This window comes from Diceros bicornis, chromosome 15 (genome assembly GCF_020826845.1).
Source record: "Diceros bicornis minor isolate mBicDic1 chromosome 15, mDicBic1.mat.cur, whole genome shotgun sequence".
Taxonomy (NCBI): Eukaryota; Metazoa; Chordata; class Mammalia; order Perissodactyla; family Rhinocerotidae; genus Diceros; species Diceros bicornis.
Window position 1 is genome coordinate 46895706 of NC_080754.1, and position 25741 is coordinate 46921446.

At 34.6% G+C, this 25741-nt stretch overlaps 1 protein-coding gene across 10 annotated transcripts in view; it reads right to left on the minus strand.

Annotated features, from left to right (window-relative positions):
- NAALADL2 (N-acetylated alpha-linked acidic dipeptidase like 2) overlaps nt 1-25741 on the minus strand; it is a 1285146-nt gene that overhangs the window by 308028 nt on the left and 951377 nt on the right. For all 10 annotated transcript variants that reach the window (XM_058556330.1, XM_058556331.1, XM_058556328.1 and 7 more), the window contains 2 exons: nt 17775-17980; nt 13914-14033 (listed from right to left, as the gene is read on the minus strand). In XM_058556330.1, coding sequence (XP_058412313.1) covers nt 13914-14033; nt 17775-17980 — 326 coding nt within the window. The remainder of the gene's footprint in view (nt 1-13913; nt 14034-17774; nt 17981-25741) is intronic.

A 25741-nucleotide genomic window follows, 5' to 3' on the forward strand; every position in this document is an offset into this window, starting at 1 on the left:
GAGGCTCAGAAACCATTTGCAGGCTCTCTTATACACTATGAAGCTAAACAAACAAATAAATAAATAAACAAACAAATAAATAAAGGATGAATTCATAAATGAATTATCACATAAATAAAGATTGGCTGGAGCGGCCACTCATAAAAATGTTTGATCCCCCTTCACAACATCTGAGCAGTATTTGAGCAACTTAAGATAGAATTCTTCCTACTTGAGAATTCTTCCTTAGGCTGAATTGAAATTCTCTCCCTGCTCCTTGGAGACGTGAAGAAAATTGCTATCGTGGTCCTCAGGAGGATTGTTGTTTCAGGGTTAAAATAGCTTAATTTTTTCTGCTGTTCAATTTCTTTTATCACCCTGGTCTTAAAATTAAAATTTTGTAACTAAAAAATACAGTTAACAATAGTAACTGTGGAGGGATTAGTGTCAAGTTGTAGGACACTTAAGGCTATAAATTTGCAGGTGAAATTCCAGATCAAAGGGAAGGAATAATCAGTGCCTTCAAGTCTTATCGGCACTGTGTATAGAGATGTGTTTCTGAAAAGGTGAAAGCAAATTGTAGATCTTGCTATTTGAAGAAATCCATTTTCAAAGGGAAAGAATTGAATACTTATTTAAGTTTCTGTAAAAATTCCAACTTTTTTTTTTTAGGTGCATATAAAGTTTGTTTAAAGCAGCATTTTTGTGGCCATTTTCACAAGATGCCTGTAGGAAAAAGGTTCTAAAATAAAACCAGTTTGAGAAAGGCCATGTGTTCTATTTACCTCTGGATCTTTGCCATGCACGGTAACATACACTGAAGGTTCTACTTTGTGTACCTTTCACGATACACAGTGGGAAATACTGGTTTAAAGCCAAGTTTATTTACATATTTAACATATTTAACTATTTAACACTATTATTATATCAATTTCCTTTTGTTTCAAAGAACCAATTTTTTTCCAGTCAAAGCATCTATCTCATTTATTACTTTTACCAAGAGCCTATTTAGATTTTTTGCTATAGATTTAATTTTTTTCCTTCAAAAAATTTTTCTAATTGTATATATTTGAAGTGTACAAAATGAAGACTTGATATACATATACAGTGTAGAATGATTACCAAGATCAAGATAATTAACACACCTACCATCACACATAGTTAACACAGGTAACTCTTTTGTGTGTGTGTGTGGTGAGAATGCTTATGATTTACTCTCAACAATTTTCAAGTATACAATGTTATATTATTACCTATAGTCACTATGCTGTACATTAGAGCCTCTGAACTTATTCTTTTTATTACTGAAAATTTGTGCCCTTTGACCTACATCACCCCATGTCCCCCTCCTCCCAGCCCCCACACCACCACCCTATTTTCTGTTTCTATGAAATCAGCTTTTTTCTTTTTTTTTTTTTTTAGATTACACATTTAAGTGATACCAAATAGTATTTGTCTTTCTCTTTCTGGCTTATTTCACTTGGCATAATGCCTTCCATCCACATTCATCCATGTTGTTGCAAATGGCGGGATTTCCTTCTTTTTTATGGTTGAATAATATTCCATTGGAAATATATACATATATATGTATGACACATCACATTTTTTTTTTTTTTTTTTTTTGGTGAGGAAGTCGGCCCTGAGCTAACACCCATTTCCGTTGCCAATCTTCCTCTTTTTGCTGAGGAAGATTAGACCTGAGCTAACACCTGTGCCCATCTTCCTCTATTTTTGTATATGGGATGCCACCACAGCATGGCTTAATGAGTGGTGCATAGATCCACACCCAGGATCTGAAGCCATGAATCCCGGTCTGTTGAAGCGGAGCACGTGAACTCAACCACTATGCCACAGGCCAGCCTCCACATCACATTTTCCTTATCTTTTCATCTACTGACAGACACTTAGGTTGTTTCCATATCTTAGCTACTGTAAATAATGCTGCAATGAACATGGGTGTGCAGATATCTCTTTGAGACACTGATTTCATTTCCTTCAGATATAAACCCAGGAGTGCTATTGCTGGATCACACGGCAGTTCAATTTTCATTTTTTTGAGAAAGCTCCATACTGTTTTCCATAATGGCTGTACCATTTTACCTTCCCATGAGCAGTGTTTAAGGGTTCCCTTTTCTCCACATCCTCACCAACATTTGTTATCTCTTGTCTTTTTTATAATAGCCATCCTAACAGGTGTAAGGTGATATCTCCTTGTGGTTTTGATTTGCATTTCTCTGATGATTAGTGATGTTGAACATCATTTCATGTACCTATTGGCCATTTGGATGTCTTCTTTGGAAAAATGTCTATTCAGGTATTTTGCCCATTTTTAATTAGACTAATTGTGTTTTTGCTGTTGAATTGTATGCATTCTTCGTATATTTTGGATATTAACTCCTTAACATATAATATTTTCTCTAGGTTGCTTTTCAATTTATTGATTGTTTCCTTTGCTGTGCAGAAGCTCTTTACTTTAATGTAGTTCCACTTGTTTTAGTTTTTGTGTCTGTGCTTTTGATGTCTTATCCAAGAAATCACTGCCAGGATCAGTGTCAAAGATAGTTTTCCCTATGTTTTCTTCTAGGAGTTTTATGGTTTCAAGTCTTATGTTAAAGTGTTTGATCCATTTTGAGGTAATTTTTGTAAGTGTTTTAAGATAGGGGAGTCCAGTTTCATTCTTTTGCATTTGGATATCTAATTTTCCCAACACCATTTATTGAAGATACTGTCTTTTCCCCATTGTATATTCTTGATACTCCTGTCAAAAATTAGTTGACTGTATATGAATGGGTTTATATATGGTCTCTCTATTCTGTTCCATTGGTCTTATGTGCCTATTTTTATGTTAATACCATACTATTTTGATTACTATAGCTTTGTAATATAGATTGAAATCAGGTATGATGCCTCCAGCCATGTTCTTCTTTCTCAGGATTCCTTTGGCTATTCAGGGTCTTTTATGGGTCCACACAAATTTTAGGATAGTTTTTTCTATTTCTGTGAAAAATGACACCAGAATTTTGATAGAGATTGTATTGAATCTGTAGATCGCTTTGGGTGCTATAGACATTTTAAAAATATTAATTCTTCCAGTCCAAGAACACAGGATATCTTTCCATTTATTTGTGTCTTCTTCAATCTTTTTCATCACTGTCTTATAGTTTTCAGTGTACAGGTCTTCCACCTCTTTGGTTAAACCTATTCCTAAGTATTTTATTGTTTATAATGCTATTACAAATGGCATTGCTTTTTTAATTTCTCTTTCATATAATTCATTGTCAGTGTACAGAGATAAAATATTTTGTTAAAGAACTGAGCAACCCATTCAAATCCAAAATATGAACATAAATACGACATTTCTTCATTAAGATACCACTTAAGAAAGAGAAACAATCAAAAAACAAAGGAACCATAATCTATACAACTTATCAAAGGTAAGCACACGTCAATAGATACTAAAATTACCCCAGTACTTATACTTGAAAAGGTGGTTCCTTTCCTTTTTTTTTTTTCTGACAAAGATTTGCCCTGAGCTAACATCTGTTGCCAATCTTCCTCTTTTTTTGCTTGAGGAAGATTAGCCCTGAGCTAACATCTGTGCCAGTCTTCCTCTATTTTATATGTGGGTTGCTGCCACAGTGTGGCCAACCAGTGGTGTAGGTCCGTGGCTGGGATCCACACCCGTGCACCTGGGCCGCTGAAGTGGAGCATTCAGAACTTAACCACTATGCCACAGGGCTGGCCCCTCCTTTTTTTTAAGCATAAAACCATATCTGTTTAAATTAATTTCATTAGTTATAAAAATCCTACATAAAATGTCATATGTCATAAGGTCAAAGCATTCCTATTGTGCTTGTTATGTAGATGATTAACTGATGACATTATTGGTAGGTTTTTAATCAAAACATATTAAAGATCAGGTGGGGAAAAAAATGACAATTCATCAGAATAAGTTTCATTTTTTTTAAATGGTAAAGTGTATTGTACTGCATTAATGATAATGTGTAAGTGAAACAATATCATCTACCATGCCAACAAGGATGATTCACTAGTATCTCTCTGGAGTAAATGGTCATTCTTTTGAATCCTATAGAGGTCTGGTTTCCAATATTTCAATCAAAAAGTCACAGACAAAAAGTAACTTAGCTGAAGCCATTTTAAGAATGTGATATTAATTTTGATTGTATGAATGAGTCCAAGCTAAATTTGTTAATATCTTGAATTGTTTGCACTGCTCTTTGCCTATATAGTGTAAATATTTAAATCAGCTGCCATCTGAAATTCAGGATTTTAGCCAGAATCTCACTAAGATATGTAGATTTCCTTCATATCTAGATTTAAATAAAAAGGGATTTACAAATTGTCAGCGTGGACTGAACAGAAAACCTTGTGAAACAGTAATAAACTGGAGGAATTGCTTGGTTTTAACACAAAGCAAAGCTTTGTGAACCTAGAAAACAGATAAACCTGCCAATAGAATCACAATTTTAAATGTGAGACTTTATTGAAGTGGTAAGTTTGTGTAAAAAAGGGTTTTAAATCAGTTTATTAGTCTTTATGGTCACTTCAGTTGACAACTAGTAGTAGGAAAAGCAGAAAGGGAGATAAATTAAGTAGAATCCACTGAAAAGAATTGGAATTCACAGTGAAAAGAAATTGCAGAGAATTTCTCTACCTAAAAAACTAAATAAAACAAAAGATAACAACAAACAAACAAAAACTATGTCACGCATACATCATGAAAGACAAGCAAAGTAGAAGAACGTTTCAAAGTCAATTTTACGTTTATATTTTATACCAAGCAGATTAAAAATTAAGGGTTGTTTCAGAACTCTGCATTAAAATTAACAACAGAGAGAGAAAAAGAAAGGATAGCTATTTTAATTCTACTACCACACCTTCTGTACTCTACCACTTTGCATTTTGCTCAATATTATGGACTAAATTGTGTCCTCCCAAGATTCATAGGTTGAAGCCTAATCAACAACATGACTGTATTTGAAGAAGGGCCTTTAAGGAGGTAATTAAGGTGAAATGAGATCATAAGGGTGACACCCTAATCCAATAGAACTGGTGTCCTCATCAGAAGAGGAAAAGAAACCAAAAATGAGCATGCTCAGAGAAAAAGGCCACATGAAGACACAGGGAGAAGGTGGCCATGTGCAAGACAAGAAGAAAGGCTTCAGGAGAAAGCAACCCTACCTGCACCTTATCTTGAACTTCCAGTCTCCAGAACTGTGAGAAAATAAATTTCTCTTCTTTAAGCCACCCAGTCTGTGTCATTTTTTTTTTATGGCAGCCGTAAGACTAACACAGTCAACAATTCTTGTGGAAAAAACATTGCAAGTAACAAAAGAAGAGTGAATGGAGAAAAAGTCCTAATGCTGTCACAAATGAAACAATATAAAATTAAAAAACAAAAAAACGCTGTAATGGCTGCACTGAGGCAAATTATACAGGCAGATGGAGAATCACGTGGCCCAAACTCAGCACAACACATGGACTTTTCATCTCAGGTTGTTTTCCACTTTTCTTACACAGTGACCATTTGTAACTACCATTTTACACATGCAAAAGCATATTATGAAAATCCAGTAGCAGACAGAAGTTCTTGGTCAAAGATGGAATAACAAATATATATGTGAATGACATAACAGGATGAGAGCAAGAACTGAAGACAAAGAAACAAAAGTGTAGCGAATTAAGCTATTTCTGGTTAGGATTTTAATTCATTTGGTCTTGAATCCATTTCAAAAGCTCTAGAAAATAAAATATGCAGATATTTTCCAAATAAAGTTGTAGGCTTTCAATTAGAAAAATAAGTTCCATAATGTTTTGAAAGACTAATATACCAAATATTACCTTTTCAAATTAGCTTCACTCTAAAATGACTCCAGCTGTGATGTATGTATGCAGCCAATACAGAAGACAAATTCAAAGTGTTAGAAAATATTTTTTTAACAAGTAATATCTATTCTAAAAGATTCTAGATTATATACATTGAAAAAAAAAAATCCAAGAAACATAAGCATAGTTCTAAGCTATTTTATAGGATTCTGGATTTGATGACCTGTGTGTTGCCCCAGTTTCTCAGAAAGTGGTCAAGTTTCAACATGGCTCCCCAGATTTTGGTGTCTGTACAAAGAAAGATGAATAATATCACTTCTCTGATTCCTCATTCTAGGAAATCCTCTCTCTCTTTTTGCTGAGGAAGGTTCGCCCTGAGCTAACATCTGTTGCCAATCTTTCTCTATTTTGTATATGAGCTGCCGCCACAGCATGGTCACAGCATGACTGGTGGTATAAGTCTGTGCCTGGGAACTGGGCCCGGGCAACCAAAGCAGAGCACACCAAATTTAACCACTAGGCCACTGGGGCTGGCCTGGAAATCCTCTCTTAAATTAGAAACTTAGCTCAGGAGTATTGCTTCAAGGGAATATCTACTGATTTCCCCTAGAGCTTGTTTAAATACTCTGACTATCTAGCCTATGACATGTTATAATTTAGATATTATGACAATAAAACTTAGTTATTTTTTAATTACAGAATATATAAACATAAAATCAAGAGAAAAATTATTAATTAATGACTCTGTTATTTGAAAGTCAGATTTCTGGTAACTCAAGCATTTAAACCAATTACCTTCTGAGGCTAAAATGTCTAACATGTTTTGTTTTTACTCCCTGTAGAATAGTGGCGTAGAGATGCAGAATGAAAACCAGCACCGTGTCAGTCAGTAGCAACTGTACAAGTCTCACAGCAGACACAGCTGTGGCAGTTCATTACCCCTCAACACAAGAGGAAGAGAGCAGAACCGTAACAACATTGTACTTGATTTGAGCAAGGAAATGGAAATCAGTTTGTGTGATTTGAAAAGAAGCATTGGTAGTTCAGTAAAAGAGGAGTTTGTTTACATGATCAAAGTATTGACCTTTAAAAAGACAGATGGTTAAATTTCTTCAAGTAATTTTGAAGATTCTGAGTACATTCAAACTTTTTGCCACTATTATATAATGCATGATTCTGGATGAAACCAATCACATTGTGTCCTGTGAATTCCAGTATAGCACATATCACACTCACCCATATATTTTAGCTATTTGTGCATGTCTTAGGTTCATGGTAAAATCATAAACTCCTAGGCAACAGGGGTATTTCATCTGTTTATTGTGTGCCCTAGAGCACCTAGAGCAACACCTAGAGCAATGTCACATACACTTGGGTTCTCTATAAATATTTATCACATAGAGCTCTGCAACAGACTGGGGGTATTCACAATAAAGTAACACTATAGTCTGGGCTCAATGCTTTAAAGAATGTAGTTGAATTGAGATATGTGCACTGTATTTCCTGGTGGGCAGTTCTTGATGTATAAAAAACAAAACATGATTTTTTAAAAAAAACACCCTGTCAAACAGATATATCTTTGCTACGTCTCCAAAGAGGCTTAAAACAGACAAAAAAAAAAAAAAAACAAACTATCCTGTGGACAGTTTTACAATATTAACGTAATTGTTTAGTTTTGATCAGGTTTATCAGCTCCTGGCAGGTGTTTCAAAAGCAACATTTAAGCAGAATATAGCTAGATTGACTACTTTCATACATACAAATGCTTCAGGCTTCCTCAAAATAACCTCTTAGAAATTTCATCACTATGTACCTGAGACTTACAGAGCACTGACTAGTATATGGATGATCAAATTCTGTTTGTCTAAAGGCGAAATCAATACCTTCTGTGATCTATGAAAGATGATTTCAAAAAATAAAAGTGAAACAGCAATATAAATAGAGAGATATGTATGTGTTTGTATTGCATCCTAATGTTTAAAACTGTTATTTGGGGAGAAATCTTATTTTATCTTTAATTTCATAGCTTATTTTGCTTGAAGGCAGTTGTGTTTCATTAACTAAGAGGCCATTGACCTGCATATCTTTTATTGTACATTTAAGAGGTCAATGGAAATTGTTTTCAAGAAAGGGCTTTTTTCCCCAAGAAAGTAGATCTTACAAAGTACCTTTTACACTCTGCTTATTTAGGGGACCTGGACACTCCGTTCAACTCTATAGAATATTGTATGGTCCACAGTAGGGTGAAAAGCATATATATAGTAAGCACTCAAATGTTTGTGAATGAAAGAAGGAATAATAAAGGTTTATAATGCTCCTTAAACATTAATACTAGATTAAATTAAGCTCACCATGTTCTGTATACAGTCACCCATTGCTTAAGGACAGGGATACGTTCTGAGAAATGCATTGTTAGGCAATTTCATTGTTGTGTGAACATCACAGAGTGTACTTACACAAACTTACATGGTATAGTCTGCTACACACCTAGGCTATACAGTACTAATCTTATGGGACCACCACCATATATGAGGTCAACCGTTGACTGAAACATCGTTTTGAGGGGCATGACTGTAATAAGATATTGGAACAATAAATGCTGTTTATAAGATTTCCATAAGAAAGACTAAAAGTTAAAGTGTGCTGTTATCAGTAAGACAGTGAAAAGTCAAGCCACAGATTGGGAGAAGAATTCACAATATAACAATATAACACAATATAACAATATAACCAACAAAAGACTTGCATCAAGAATATATGAAGAACTCTTAGAAATTAATAAGAAAAAGATAAACACATTTTTAAAATAGGCAAAAGGCTTAAATAAGTCTTCATAGAGGAAGATATCTAAATAACTCTAAATAATGAGTATGTGAGTATGTGAGAAGGCGCACAACATTATTAATCATCAGAAAAATTCAAATTAAAACCCAAAAAGATATCACCATAGACCCATGAGAACAATAATATCAAATGTTGGTGATGACCTGGGGCAACTGGGACATTCATACATTGCTGGTGGTCCATGTAATTGGTACAAGCACTTTGGAAAACTCTTTGGCAGTATCTACTAAAGTTAAATATGTGCCTACTCTATGACCTAGCAATTCCACTTCTAGATAAATACCCAAGAAAAATGAGTGCACCCATTATACCAACACACAAGAATAATCACAACTATACTCAATTTAGCTAAAAACTAGAAACAATCATCCAAATCCAAATGACCAACAATCATAGAATAAAAATTAGGAAATGCACATCTGAATCTCTTATGGTACCACGTAGATGAGATTTTTTAACTAAAAAGTTAATTTTTAAATATTTTACTGGATTTTGTCAAAAACTTTTTTATATAATTGACATGATGTCTATAATGCACATATTAGCATTACCATTATAAGAAAAATTTTAAAAAGTTATTTCACTGTATTTTTCACAGAAAAATTAAATATGAAGTAAAATATTAATATGAAGTTAATATTTTCACAGAGAAAAGAGGGAGGTAATTTATAATTTAAAAACATATATTTCCTAAATGTTTGAGGGATTTTTTTTAGAAATATTAATATTTATTTTGTAGTTTTTCGAATTAAGATTCTTTTAATTCTAAAACGTATAAGCTAATTTTATAAGAACTAATTATTTTTATTTTTGTAAAAAATTAGTAGCACAAAGGGAGCAGAAAAGTATATTCAAAATAGTAACAAAAGTACCAGAAAAAAATCAAGCATAGAAAAGCCTTCTTGGTTCTTGCCCCTTATTTACCACTCGATGAGTAAGTCATTGGTAAATTATTGCTACTGTCAGAAGACAAACTAATTCATTAGTTATCAGTGCTTTTACTTAGAAAAATAAAGAAATTTTTGAGATTTTTTTTTTCAAGTTATAATGAAAATTTCCAAACAAACCCAAAAGAAGAGAGAGCAGTACCATTAACTCTCATGTTTCTATTAGCTTTGGTAACCATCAACTTTTCACTATTCTTTAAACAATTTTTTTAAGGTCAATCTTTCACGAATTCCAAGAAAAACCTATAATCACTAGTACCAGATTCAGATTCATTAAACATTTCTGAATCTTCAAAACATTCCATCCTCTCCACTCAGGATGATTTAGTTCAAATTTAGTGGACTAACCTCAGGGAAAATAGCTTCCTTTCTTAATGTCAATATCAATGGTCTAATTTCTCTTCATTTCAAAATCAAGGTTAGAATATCAAACTGGAGGGAGAGTTCCAAATGTACTGCACTTGTCTCAGTCACAATTAACTGTGTTTTTAGTGGTCTAGAAGACATTGCAGAACTACTGACATACATAACAACATGAGTAAAACTTAAACAATAATTATGCTAAATAAAAGAAGTCACACACAAAGACCTATACACTGCATGACTCCATTTTTTTGTGATATTCTGAAAGATAAGTCTATAAGTGCAAAAATAAGATCAGTATTTGCCAGGAACTAGGGATGGAGGGAGGAGACGGAATACAAAGGGTATGACGGGACTTTTTGGCGTGATGGAAATACTATATATCTTGATTGTGATTGTGTTTATATTATTGTATACATTTGTCAATATTCATCCAACTCTACACTTAAGAAGGGAGAATTTTACCTTATGTAAATTATATCTCAATTCGTCCAGTGAGTCAAACTTCAATAAAAACAATACCATACCAAGGTCAAATGGACCAAGTACAGCGAGACTACCCTCTTTCTTGATTGGGATAACACACTATTTTTTGTTGTTGTTGTTGTTTATTGCAGTAACATTGGTTTATAACATTGTATAAATTTCAGGTGTACATCATTATACTTCTATTTCTGCATGGATTACATCATGTTCTCATGTTCACCACACAAATACTAATTACAATCCATCACCACACACATGTGCCTAATTATCCCTTTTGCTCTCCTCCCCCCCTTCCCCTCTGGTAACCACCAATCCAATCTCTGTCTATATGTGTTTGTTTGTTGTTGTTATTATCTACTTCTTAATGAGTGAGATCATATGGTATTTGATCGTTTCCCTCTGACTTATTTCACTTCACATAATACCCTCAATGTGCATCCATGTTGTCACAAATGGCTGGATTTCATCGTTTCTTATGTCTGAGTAGTATTCCATTGTGTATATATACCACATCTTCTTCATCCATTCTTCCCTTGATGGGCACTTAGGTTCTCCAAAGAAGATATACAGATGGCCAACAGGCACATGAAAAGATGTTCAACATCATTAACTATCAGGGAAATGCAAATCAAAACTACAATGAGATATCACCTCATGCCCATGAGAATGGCTATAAATAACAAAACAGGAAATGAGCGTTGGAGAGGATGTGGAGAGAAGGGAACTCTAATACACTGCTGGTGGGAGTGCAAACTGGTGCAGCCACTATGGAAAACAGTATGGAGATTCCTCAAAAAGTTAAGGATAGAACTACCATATGATCCAGCTATTCCACTGCTGGGTATTTACCCAAAGAACGTGAAAACACCAATGCGTAAAGATACATGCACCCCTGTGTTCACTGCAGCATTATTCACAATAGCCAAGAGGGGATAACACATTATTAATGAATTTTGAACTGGTATTTGATTTAGGGTAATCATTTTACATTTTTGTTTTTTATCAAGCTTGTAATCCATTAAAATATCCTATATGTGTGCAGTTTTTTAAAATAAATGCAGTAGTGGATATTACTTCATTAAAGATTCCATCTGAGATATTTAAGTCCACCATATGAACTTAGCAAGATCATTTGGAATCTGCATATTGCTATACGGAAGTATCTAATATTTTGCACAGCCTCATGTCATCCAAAATTTAGTCAGCATGCTTTCTTTATAGAAAATATTGTTCTATGTAGAAAAATAATTTTGAATTTGTTTCATTTTTTGTTTTATACTGGATTATATGGGACATATGATTTGTATATGGTAACACAATCTAAATAAACTGATAAAACATAAAGATACTGAAGATAGATAAAATATCTTTGCCTTTGTAAGTGAAGTTACATATATCTTGATGTTATAATTAAGTTCTTTTTTTGAAAGAAACATTTAAATCTCTCTTGTAAATGCCACCAGTGTCAAATTATTTCAACTAAATCATATAAATTACTGTTGGGTTTTGTTTCCTTCAGTTCTCTTAACCTTTATATTTTTAAGGTGTCTATATATTTTAAAGAAAATTATGTGATATTAAATTTTTATATGCAAATATACCTTAAATTATCATATATATTTTTTCTGTAACAAAATTTAATATATATAGATAAGTAATTTCCATTTTTAGAAATTCCATATGCTATTGTTTGAACTTGTAATAATCCTACCCGTCTAAATTGTCCTATGGAATACACATACACACACACACACACACACACACACACAATCTCAACTGAAAGAATTTTCTTTCAATACAGATTCGAGTTCATTCTTAGGTTAGTATATAAACATTTTCAACTATAGAACAAAAAGTTTCCTCTTCCAAACAAATAAGGAGTTACATTTTCCATGTCACTATTCATTATTGAGACACCATGCTGTACTTTCAGATAATTAGGTTTAGGTATAATATATTACAGTCCTCTGTTATAAGATGCACAAAGACATTTTAATTTCATTATATTCTCAAACATTTCTATAGATTTAATATTTCTTTAGATAGATATTTCTATCAATTTGATACTCCTTAATAGTCGATTTCTATTTACCTGCGATTTTCAATGATTATATATCTTCCAAGATTCTCAAAATAGGAAAACTGTAACACATGAAAAGGAAAAGACATAATTTTTAAAGTAACCCTCCCCAATTTCTGGATACTTGAGCTCATACTTCCTTCTTCCTGATCGCCCACTCATTCAGAAATATCTTAACTTCCCAAGGGAGACATCTGCAGCTGATTTTCCTCTTTTGAGTTTTTTCCAGGCAAGTAAGAGAGAGGATTCAAAGTAGTACAAAGAGCAGGAGGAGTTCACTTACAGAGCTGGATATAATTTAGGGCATGCACACGGGGGTTTCGCTGATCTTAAATGTACAGATATATCCATTTCATCTTTCATAATGTCTTCTTTACTATACTACAAATGGAAATGTCAATGAAAACTATTAAACTAGAAAATATTTTATGAAAGTCATAAAATCTTAGTTTGCGTTACATTTCAATCAGAATTATGGCTAATCTAAAGCACTGTTCATTATTTCTTTCTTTTCCTAGTTCTGTTTCTGTGATACGTGCTGGAAACTCTGTGAGCATCTAAAAGGTCATTTCTAATATACACCAATAGCCCTTGGGGTTTGGAGGAAACCACCCTCCAGTGGTGGCATCATTGCCTTCCTTCTGAGAAATAACACATATCATTTTATCTATAGTGAAAGTCACAAAAGGAATGCAGAAATAAAAGCATGAACTCTACTAATAAACAAGAAAGACGTTCTGAAAAATTCTTTGAAACAGGCGAGAAGTGACTAAATTTAAAAAAATACATAACTCTAGTGAGACATTATCACAAACTGCATGTTCTTTTCAAGTTACTTTGTAGGAAAATGCATGCTTTCTTTTTCCATAAATATTTTTCAAACAACATGTTCTAAATATCTTGAATTTAGTTATTACTATATTCTAGGAATTAGACACAGATCCTGCTCTCAGGGGGGCTTACAGTGTAGTTGAAAAGATAAGACAAGTCCCAAATTTACTCAAAACATGAATGAGGTGAGAGAAATCCAAAAGTAACCAAGTTTACCTCAAAATGTCAAGATTAGCAGAATTGGACACTTGAGAGGTAAATTCAATTTTTAAGAAATAAATTTACTTTTTTACATATATTCTCTATATCTGTATAATTAATACCTACAACTATCACCATAAAAGAGCAGTAAGTGAAGAATTTCAGAACATAAGAAATTAGTTGAAGGGATATTGATTAAAAAAATCAGCAATAGATTATTCTTTAAAACACATAGTTTTTACGCAAAATAAAAAAAAGAAAATATCAAGAAATACCAAATAATAAAGAAAAAGGCAGTTTACATAATCATGTTATGAAAAAGCAGTTCATCTTACCTCTGCTACCAGTTGCTGAAGAGACGGTGAAGCTACAGAATACAGACTCGCGTTACCCCTTATGGGACTATGGAGACTAACATAAGCCACAACATTTCTCTGCAGAACCTTCTTGAATTCCTAAAATCCAAAAATAATCTGTCTTTAACGTAAATAAAAATAATAGATTCTACTTTATCAGTTACATGTTGAATAATAATCACTTTTGACTTAAAAGCACTATATTACACAAGTACTTTTTTAAAAAAAAAGCATCTCATAACTATTTAATAGACTACACAAAGGTCATAAAAGGACTTTAAATAAGGGTTATGAGGAGTTACATATAACATATGATAAAATATTTTAAAGCATATTCCTGACAAAAGTTAAATTTTAAGAGAAAATGTTCTTAAATGATTAACATGGCATGAGATTCAACTTCAGAGTACAGAATGGAATATTTGCTCTAGTGACAGCAGTTAATTTTATAGTCATAGAATTAGAGAACAGACATGGGTAAACTATTTTACATGGGTAAACCAACCCTTTCTTTTGAGGCAATGAGCTACTTTTTGCAACAAGAGGCTCTTTATTCTGAGCAAAATGGGGCATATTACAATTATGTCCCTGTATGCATTACCTGAAATAAAACCTGGTGCATTTCATGGATATTAGTAGCATAAAATGATTCAGTAGAATAGTTTTTCCACTTCTTTGCTGAACCCTACCCCTAAAACTACCCACTGATCCTATTAATAAGTTACCACTAAGAACTCCTTCTGTAATTTTCCTCCTTTTCTGCACAAATATTTAATGAGTAACTATCATAGTGACAATTCTATAGAAATGTCCTGAAAATTGTATTACTTCATGTCTTAGGAACATATCTTTCTTATTCCAACACTATCAGATGAAAGACTGCAAGGACTTATGTATCTAGCAAACCAATAATGTTACTCCTATTTTAAGTTGAAAATTCAGCTATACCTCTATAAGAAAGGTGAAAAGACAATTCCTTTAAAATTAATAAATATTTTAAATTAACAGAAATGATGAACTTAAGGTTAAGTACTCTGCTTTACGCATAATATTGTTTTAAAAACTGTCCATTGTTATACGAGTTCTATGGAAAAACAGCTTCTATTTACACACTACCACATAGACAGTGTCTATATGTTAGTCTATTTAATTCTCATGAGAACCTCACAATATAGGCATTTGAGGAATCATTCCTCATTTGAGGAATTAAGTCTTGGAGAATTTAATCTTGCCTAAGACCACATGTTTTACGGTAGAGAGGATGTGAACTCAAACTTCTTTGACTGTAAAATCTATAGTATTTCCAGAATAGCCTGTAAAAAATGAAGATTCTTCACAGAATAAATTGTATTTTTTAAAGAACCTATTTAGTAAAATGTAATAATTTTCCTCAAGGATCAAGATCAGTATTGAGTCAATTCTAATAACTCTATCACTATAAATTCCATTTTTGAGTTTATTGACCAATATCACCTAATCCTTTTAATTACAACTGTGCTTTCCAGAGGCTTCTGTGCAAACAAAATTAAATAGGGCAATATGACACATCAACAAGTGCTTTCCTCACTCATCTTCACTAGGGAATATATTCAGAGCATAAATTTGTTTTGGTCTAAAAGAAAATGTTTCATTCTCAGAAGGAGTATATTTGATAAGAGTAGAAAAAACAGAAACTACTAGTTTTCTAAATTCCTCCTCAATCAGATAGTTAAAAAATGGTTTCATGAAATGTATTGAAAAAATGTTCTGAGATTTAGGAATTTACAGTAGTACATTTTATAAGCCAATAATCAAAGCTATATATTATTCATCATTTTCTTTACTCATACATCTTTACCTACCTAGTCATGTAAAAAGCTGGAAAGTGACTGAATGTATAATTAATTGCAAAATATGCATACATACATAAATATTCTAGAACAGAGGTTCCTAACCTTTTTGAATAGGAAGAGCCTTTTCTAACATAAACGTTTTTTCCTATGGACTCGCACACTATAGTAGTTGTAGTTTTAGTTTCTATTGATTGAGAAAATATAAAATGATCAAAAGGACCAATGAATTCAGTAAAACTTAAAAATGAATTTGTATTTTATTAACCACAAAAATATCTACTTAATTTGAAAATATAATTGCTCACATACACGCAAGGCTATATTATTGATTCAATTTACAGGCTATGATGCTTGATATTCAAATAAATTTAAAGACTTTTTGCTATAAACATCCTCATGCACAGGGGTTCAGGATATTTAAGTTAGGAACTATTAACGTTAGATAAGCCTACTTTGAGAACATAGTTTAGAAATATACATGTTAATTTAGGATTAACATACACTGACGGTGAAAGTAACTAGATAGATATCAAGCAGGCTGTATGATATAGTGCATTAAATGTTTGGAATTTGAAAAGATTCTTCAAGACATTTTCTTAAAATGTGCCTTATTTTTACAAGAAAATCAAACCATTGTTTTCTTTATGATAAAAATAATTCTGAATTACTAAAATCAGCCCAGATTACAAATACAATCCCCAAATTGTTTTTAAACTTGTTTATATCTTTAAAGAAAGTAATTTGGAATAGAAGTTTGAGAGGTTGGTTCAGCTATTACATTTTCCATCTTACTAAAAATTTGTCAATTTAAAAATGTTCTTTCAGCAATGGAATTTCTTCATTTCAATTAGTTCTTTTGAATATGGAACAAGCATTCACACCATTAATTTGCATATGGAAAAGCATTCCAATTTGTAATGTGTGAATCTTGATACATTTTACACTGTAAAATTTTTCTCATTTTAGACTTTCCTTTCCTCCAAATTAAAAAGGCACTTGCTATTTCCTTTTGTATACCTTTTTGATACATTCTTTGATATTCAGCAGACATTTTATCCTTATTTTTTTGAGTGCTTACGTAAAAAATGAAACAAGAGAATTTCCCATTAGATATTTAGGACTTTTTTCTCCAAAGCTGAAGTAGTAAACAAATTGGCATATCAAATGGTTTTACTTTCACAGCTAAAATTGTGTGCGATTTTTCCTATAAATTTCCATTGAAACTTTTTAAAAAGAAAAAACCATGAAACTGAATAGAATATCTGAGTTTTGCAACATTTTCATTGTTGTGAAAATGGCACCATCCACTAATCAATTGTCATATTCCATTAAAAATACGGTGCATCTGTGAGAGACAGACATATCAGAAGCTTAATCTAATCCAGTTGTTTTCCAACCATGACCCATTAAATGCTAGATTTCATTTGCACAAAGCCTTCCTAAGGTATAGTTAGTTAGATAGGTAAGCAGGTAGGTAAGTAGATAGATATGTAGGTAGGAAAGAAGGAGCAGGGAGATAGGGGTGCAAGAGTGGAAGGAGGACGGAGTGGAGGAAACCACGATTTTGAACCCAGTCTCTATACTGTCTAGCTGAGGTATAATGCTAAGGTAATCAACATTTATCATAGGAGATTGTTTCCTAATTCCAGATAATTGCTAGAAAGTTTAAAAAAAGAAAGGTAATATATCACCTGATCCTTTCCTGTCTGGTGCCTGTCAACCTTTCTAAGGAGAACCACAATAACCAGGTAAGCACTATTGTGGGTATATCAGAGTCTGTAGGTCTGGTAGCAACAAGAATAAGATAGCTGCAGATCATACACAATTCACTATGGTCTGACTCTAATTCTCTTTCATTCTTATGAGTGATATCAACAAATTAACAGATATGATACTCTGATTAAGATACACATTCTTGTCCTTGGCTTCAACAATTTTACTTTGTCAACTTTAGTCAAAAAAAAAAAAAAGAGAGAGAGAGAGAGCATAGTAATTAATATACATTTACCTCTCCCCATTCGTATGAGCCAATATTGCCAAAAGCTGTTCCTCCCCAGGAACAGAAGACAATAGTGCGGTCTGGTCTCCACCCTCTCTTAACTCTTAACATCAAGGCTTGGATGAAAGCTGTGATAATGGCAGTGCTGCTGGCCCATTCTTGTCCATTATAACTGTGTGCAGTGTGATGGTGGCTGCCAACTATGACATACCGGTCTGGAAATAGAAGGAAACAAGAGCCATTAAAACAAAATAGAAACCTTAACAATCAATTTAATGATATTTACATAATCCTATTGCACAAATGAGCAACAATTATGCAAAATTGTTCTAATAATTAAGACTACTTTAACATTTTTTGCCCACTGCCTTGATTCACACATCTGCGTATATCAAAGCAGAGGCAGCTGCTGAACCCAATTACGAACCCAAAGCTTAGATCCATATTACTGTCCTCTGCAACACGCATATTAATTAATGAGGTATACAAATATGCCACAATGAAACCCATATCTAACATTTTTCCTGAATCATAGAGGGAAGTGCCCTGTAAACAATGTGTGTATGCCCAGTAAATATTAATGAACTGTTAATACATTTGATGGAGCAGTTATTCAGTAGCTGTAAATATTCAAAATGTGGTAGTCATGTATGGATTTTGCAATAAATGAAGTATTTAGGTAATTAATTACAGCTTCCAACTTAATAGTTTTAAGTCCCTCTTCTTTTTCTGAAGAAAAAATAAATTCAACAACATCAAAAGTCATCTAACTACTGTCAAAGTTTCCTTTTCACATATTTTATTTCATATAATCATACAGAATTAGGACACTATTAGAAAGGTCTCCATGACACATGGATATGGCCTGTTCAATGTACATTACTGACTATTGTTAGTAGTAAGGTAGGCTAAAAATTTACTTCCAGAGTTTCCTCTGATGTTGTCAGTGAATGTTATTGGTACGGAGTGAAATTTATTTGACCAAGTACCCTATACATTTGTGTAAAAAGATTTCTTCACGGAGTGTCATTTCATTAGGAGATGTCCCATAGTTTGATGCTTAAGTGTGCAGACTCTGAAGCCAGTCTGCTTAGGTTTGAACCAGGCTATTCAATTCACTAGCTGTGTGACTTTGGAAAGCTTATTTAACCTCTCTACGCCTTAATTTCTTCAACTACAAAATGGGAATAAAAATAGCACATATATCATTCAGTTGTTTTGAGTTTTAAGCGAGTTACTATTGGTAAGGCACTTTGAACACTGCCTGAAACATAATAAGTACTATACATGTGGAATACACTAATCACCCCCTGACTTCATGGCATCAGAAAGCTACCTTATGGGAAACATCACTGTGTGAAGCTATTTAGTTTTCCACACTGATATTGGAACCAGCAATGAATTTGATCTGCCAACATTTTATCAAAATTTAATTAATGGCGTACATAGTGTGTCTGCAAATGTTGAAACCCTGGGAATTTATTCACTCATCTCTCAGATACGTGTGAAAGTTCTGTTTGGAATTGTCTGTACTCTAGATAAATCATATCTAACAACTTTAATATTAATTGATGATTGTTTCTAATTTTCAGAGTCATTAAATAACAAAATTATGTGAATCTACAGCCAATATTTTTAGGGAGTATTCAAATAAACAAGAGTTGAGAAGCAAATTGATTTTAAAAAATTGGATTTTTTTTTATATTGAATTTCAATAAGGAAAGCTCTTTTACCCTAAAGTTAGTATAATATTGTACAATTTGGTTTTTCAATATTACCTTGCAAATGCAGCAATGATGATAAATATTTTTAGTGCTTCAATTAGAGATCCTTATGATGGAAATTGATTGAAATGGTTGAAATGCAATAGTAACAATTTTCAAATTCATTTATATCTTATATTATGATCAGAAGTTGTTCAACATTGCTACTGTAAGGAAATCAGAGAGAATATGTACTTCCCATGAATTTTGTAAGACGTGACTGGCAAAAAACTGGGGGAATGTAGAACCTGATCTCAAAATTCTCTGGGTTACCAATTAAGGGGTCAATCTGACTAAAGTCACGGAGAAGAATAATTCTCCAAGGAGAACTTGAGTAAATGTCCCAACCAAATCAACAGAAGTGGCACAAATGTACTAAAAAGACTACTGTACTCTACGTTGTATAACACGCATATGAGATAGTAATGTGTGATTCAACCTCACAGTGCATTAGGAAGAATTGCTATTAATCTCTTAATATATGTGTCAGTTATTTTACTGTTTTAGCCTGTATAATATTGTATGAAGATTCCATCAGCATCCCATAACAAGGTATCAAATTATTTAAAATTTAACCAGGTGATCATTTTCATAAGCACCTTCAAAACCTAAGCCATGGAAACATTAGGCAGAATTGTCAGTCGACCAAGGGTCAGAGATGGGACATAGATTAACATTAAAAGATAGATTTGGAGACAAAAACTTTTATTTTTTTAAAAAACACCATTAAAACTAAAATATTCTCTTTTTAAAAAAATCTTTTCTTGATAAAAATAAAAACTTCTATGGTGTAATAGTGAATAAAAGAAAAAAAAGAGAGAGAAGTCAAGAGGGCAGCATAGGCAGACTCTGAACTCACCTCCTCCTGCGGACACAGCCAATTTACAACTACTCGTGGAAAAATTACCCCTGAGAGAGAACTGAAAACTGGATATGAGGACCTGTTGCAACAAAGGACAATTCTAATCGAGGTGGAAGAGGCAGAAACTCCCTTCTGGAGAGGAAAAATGCTGCCTTCACAAGCCACAGCGCCTCACGGCCGCCTGGGAGCAGCCCACAGGTGCGCAGCCCTCCCTTGAGGCGCGGGGCCCCGAGCTGGGGAGCTCCGCCGCTGGGGGCATTTTGCGGACCCAGCACAATCGAGATGAGTGGCATAATATCTGACTTTGCCTGCTACTAAAACATTGGGGAGCACTCCCAGAAAAGCTGGTTCACAAAGAAATTAAAACCAGCTCTTAAAGAGCCCACGCGCAAACTCACCCGATTCAGAAAGCAACCTAAAATCACCAGAAAGAAAGGTGCACAGTGCTTTGGTGAAAAGAAACTCACCTGACAGGCTCTGAGTGCATCTCAGTGAGAGGTGAGACCTCTCCAGGGACTGGGACATTGGTGGCTGCCATTGTTGTGGCCTGGTGTGGGCGTGCTGATACAGACGCCATTGGAGTTCTCCCTGGGGCTTGCTAGCCCAGAGTCTGCCCCACCCACTAGAGCACTGATTTAATCCAGCTCAGCCAGGGCAGGCAGCCCACCCTAGGGACTGGCCCCATCCAACAACAAGCCCGCAGGCAACTTGTGGGGCTGCTAAGGGAGCTGCCTGGATTCTCCACAGCCTGGTGACTGGGTCCACCTCTGTATGGCAGGCTGTGTTCAAGGAGTGGGTGGAGAGTGTGGAGCGGTGGCGGAGTGAGCGGGGCTCCCGCCTTGGAGAGATTGGGTCCACTTAAGGAGGTCAGGGTGTGTGCACAGGACAGGACTGTGTTGACTGTGTGTGTGGAACTGTAGGCAGTGGGGCTTGTCAGCTGCAGAAGACTTGTGCTTCTGAAAGGGCAACACAGGGGGTTGGCCCCACCTTTCAAAGCCTGAAACAACTGGGTGCTCCCCTGCCTGAGGCCAGCCCCACCCAGCTGCAATCCTCAGAAAGTTGACAAGGGTCCTAAAGGCTAGAATCTTATAGCAATTGTAAGCCCCTGAGCCTAACAACCTGCCACGCTGGGGGCATATTCACTTAATAGAAATATGGCAACAGGAATGTGCTATTAGATCTTGCAGCCAACTGTGCTGGGACACCCCACACCCGATAAAGAGACTGAAGGGCCTACAACAACTACAAGCAGCTGAGCATTATAACAGCTGGCCAGGGGCATAGCTCAGCCTCCCTGGGCACCAACGGGAAGAACAACCCTGCCACAACAGAAGGACACATGTAGCCCACACAGGGGTCACTCCTGGAACATTTGCAACTGGAGAGGAGAGGGAAACACACTGCAAGGCCTCCTAAGGCATCACTTGTATAAGGTTACCTCTCTGAGAGCAGGAGATGTAGCTGACATACTTAATACATATACACAAGCACAGGGAAAGAAGCAAAATGAGGAGGCAAAGGAATACGTTCCAAGTGAGGGAACAGGACAAAACCCCAGAAAAGGAACTAAGCAAAACAGAAATGAGCAACCTATCCAACAGAGAGTTCAAACTAAGAGTGTTAAGGATGCTCACTGATCTGGGGAGAAGAATGGATGAACTCAGTGAGAATGTCAACAAACAAATGGAAGATATGAAAAAGAACCATTCAGAAATGAAGAATACAATACTGGAAATGAAAAATTCACTAGAGGGACTCAAAAGCAGAGTAGAGGATACAGAAGAACGGATCTGCGAGCTGGACAAAAGACTAGAAGAAATCACCCAACCTGAACAGGTAAAAGAAAAAAGAATTTAAAAGAGTGAAGACAGTCTAAGGGACCTCTGGGACAACATCAAGCACACTAACATCCATGTTATAGGTGTCATAACACTTGTAAATATCTACGCACCCAACGCAAGAGCACCTAAATATATAAAGCAATTATTAACAGACATAAAAAGAGAAATAGAGTGTAACACAATGAGAATAGGGGATTTTAACACTCCACTTACACCAATGGATAGATCATCCAAACAGAAGATCAATAAGGAAACAATGGCCTTAACTGACACACCAGAAGAGATGGACCTAGTAGATATATACAGAACATTCCATCCAAAAACTGAAGAAAACACATTCTTTTCAAATGCACATGGAACATTCTCCAGGATTCATCACATATTAGGCCACAAAACAAGTCTACATAAATTTAAGAAGATTGAAATAATACCAAGTATCTTTTCTGACCGCAATGGTATGAAACTAGAAATCTGCTATAGGAAGAAAATCAGAAAAGCCACAAATATATGGAGATTAAACAAAATGCTACTGAGCAACAATTGGGTCAATGAAGAAATCAAAGGAGAAATCAAAAAGTACTCAGAGACAAATGAAAACGAAAATACAACATGCCAGAATTTATGGGATATGGCAAAAGCGGTTCTAAGAGGGAAGTTTATAGCAATACAGGCCTATCTCAAGAAACAAGAAAAATCTCAAATAAACAATTTAACAATGCGCCTAAAGGAACTGGAAAAAGAAGAACAAACAAAGCCCCAAATCAGTAGAAGAAGGGAAATAATAAATATCAGAGCAGAAATAAATGAAATAGATACTAAAAAAAAAAAAATAGAAAAAATTAATAAAACCAAGAGCTGGTTCTTTGAAAAGATAAACAAAATTGACAAACCTTTAGCTAGACTCACCAAGAAAAAAGAGGGAAGGCTCAAATAAGTAAAATCAGAAACGAAAGAGGAGAAATTACAACAGACACCTCAGAAATACAAAAGATTATAAGAGAATACCATGAAAAGCTATATGCCAACCAATTTGACAATCTGGAAGAAATGGATAAATCTTTGAATCATACAACCTTCCAAAACTGGATCAAGAAGATGTAGAGAATTTAGACCAATCACCAGTAAGGAGATTGAAACTGTAATCAAAAACCTCCCCCAAAATACAAGTCCAGGACCAGACAGCTTCCCTGGTGAATTCTACCAAACAATCAAAGAAGGCTTAATACCTATCCTTCACCAACTCTTCCAAAAAATTCAGTAGGGGCGGAAGCTCCCTAACTCATTCTACGAAGCTGACATTACCCTGATACCAAAACCAGACAAGGACAACAGAAAAAAAGAAAATTATAGGCCAATATCACTGATGAACATTGACGCAAAAATCCTCAACAAAATACTAGCAAATCGCATACAACAATATATTAAAAAGATTATACAGCATGGTCAGGAGGGATTTATCCCAGGGATGCAGGGATGGCTCAGCATTCGCAAATCAATCAATGTGATACACCACATTAATAAAATGAAGAATAAAAATCACATGATCATCTCAATAGATGCAGAGAAAGCATTTGACAAGATACAGCATCCATTTATGATAAAAACTCTGAATAAAATGAGTATAGAAGGAAAGTATCTCAACATAGTAAAGGCCATATATGACAAACCCACAGCTAATATCATCCTCAATGGTGAAAAACTGAAAGCTATCCCTCTAAGAACAGGAACTAAACAAGGATGCCCACTCTCACCACTCCTATTTAACATCGTATTGGAAGTCCTAGACAGAGCAATCAGGCAAGAAAAAGAAATAAAAGGGATCCAAATTGGAAAGGAAGAATTGAAACTGTCACTATTTGCGGATGATGTGATTTTATATAGAAAACCCTGAAGAATCCACCAAAAAACTTTTAGAAGTAATAAACAAATATGGTAAAGTTGCATGATACAAAATCAACATACAAAAATCAGTTGCATTTCTATACACTTACAACGAAGTAGCAGAAAGAGACATTAAGAATACAATCCCATTTACAATTGCAATAAAAAGAAGAAAATACCTAGGAATAAACTTAACCAAAGAGGTGAAAGATCTATACACTGAAAACTATAAAACATTGCTGAAAGAAATTGAAGAAGACACAAAGAAATGGAAAGATATTCCATGCTCTTGGATTGGAAGAATTGACATAATTAAGATGTCCAGGGGGCCAGCCATGTGGCTTAGCAGTTAAGTGCGTGCACTCTGCTGCTGGCAGCCCAGGTTTGGATCGCGGCCGCACACCGATGCACTGCTTGTCCACCCATGCTGAGGCGGCATCCCACATACAGCAACTAGAAGGATGTGCAACTATGACATACAACTATCTCTTGGGGCTTTGGGGAGAAAAAGGGGGGAAAAAAAGGAGGAGGATTTGCAATAGATGTTAGCTCAGGGCCAGTCATCCTCAGCAAAAAGAGGAGGATTAGCATGGATGTTAGCTCAGGGCTGATCTTCCTCAAAAAAAAAAAAAATGTCCATACTTCCTAAAGCAATCTATAGATTCAATGCAATCCCTATCAAAGTTCTAACAACATTTTTCACAGAAATAGAACAAAGAATCCTAAAATTTATATGGAACAACAAAAGACCCCGAATACCTAAAGGAATCCTGAGAAAAAAGAACAAAGAACAAAGCTGGAGGTAACACACTCCCTGATTTCAAAATATACTACAAAGTTATAGTAAGCAAAACTGCATCGTACTGGCACAAAAAGAGATGCGCAGATCAATGGAATAGAATTGAAAGCCCAGAAATAAACCCACACATCTATGGACAGCTAATATTCGACAAAGGAGCCAAGAACATGCAATGGAGAAAGGAAAGTCTCTTCAACAAATGGTGCTGGAAAAACTGGATAGCCACATGCAAAAAAATGAAAATAGATCATTACCTTACACCATACACAAAAATTAACTCAAAATGTATTAAAGACTTGAATATAAGACCTGAAACAATGAAACTTTTAGAAGAAAACATAGGCAGCATGCTCTTCGACATCAGTCTTAGCAACATATTTTCAAGCACCATGTCTGACCAGGCAAGAGAAACGATAGAAAAAATAAATAAATGGGACTACATCAAACTAAAAAGCTTCTGCACAGCAAAGGAAACCATCAACAAAACGAAAAGACAACCTAACAATTGGGAGAAGATATTTGCAAACCATACATCTGATAAGGGCTTAATCTCCAAAATATATAAAGAACTCATGCGTCTCAACAACAGGAAAACTAACAACCCAATTAAAAAATGGGCAAAAGACCTGAACAGACATTTCTCCAAAGAAGATATACAGATGGCCAACAGACACATGAAAAGATGTTCAAAATCATTAACTATCAGGGAAATGCAAATCAAAACTACAATGAGATATCACCTCACGCCCGTCAGAATGGCTATAATTAACAAGACAGGAAACAACATGTGTTGGAGAGGATGTGGAGAGAAGGGAACTCTCATACACTGC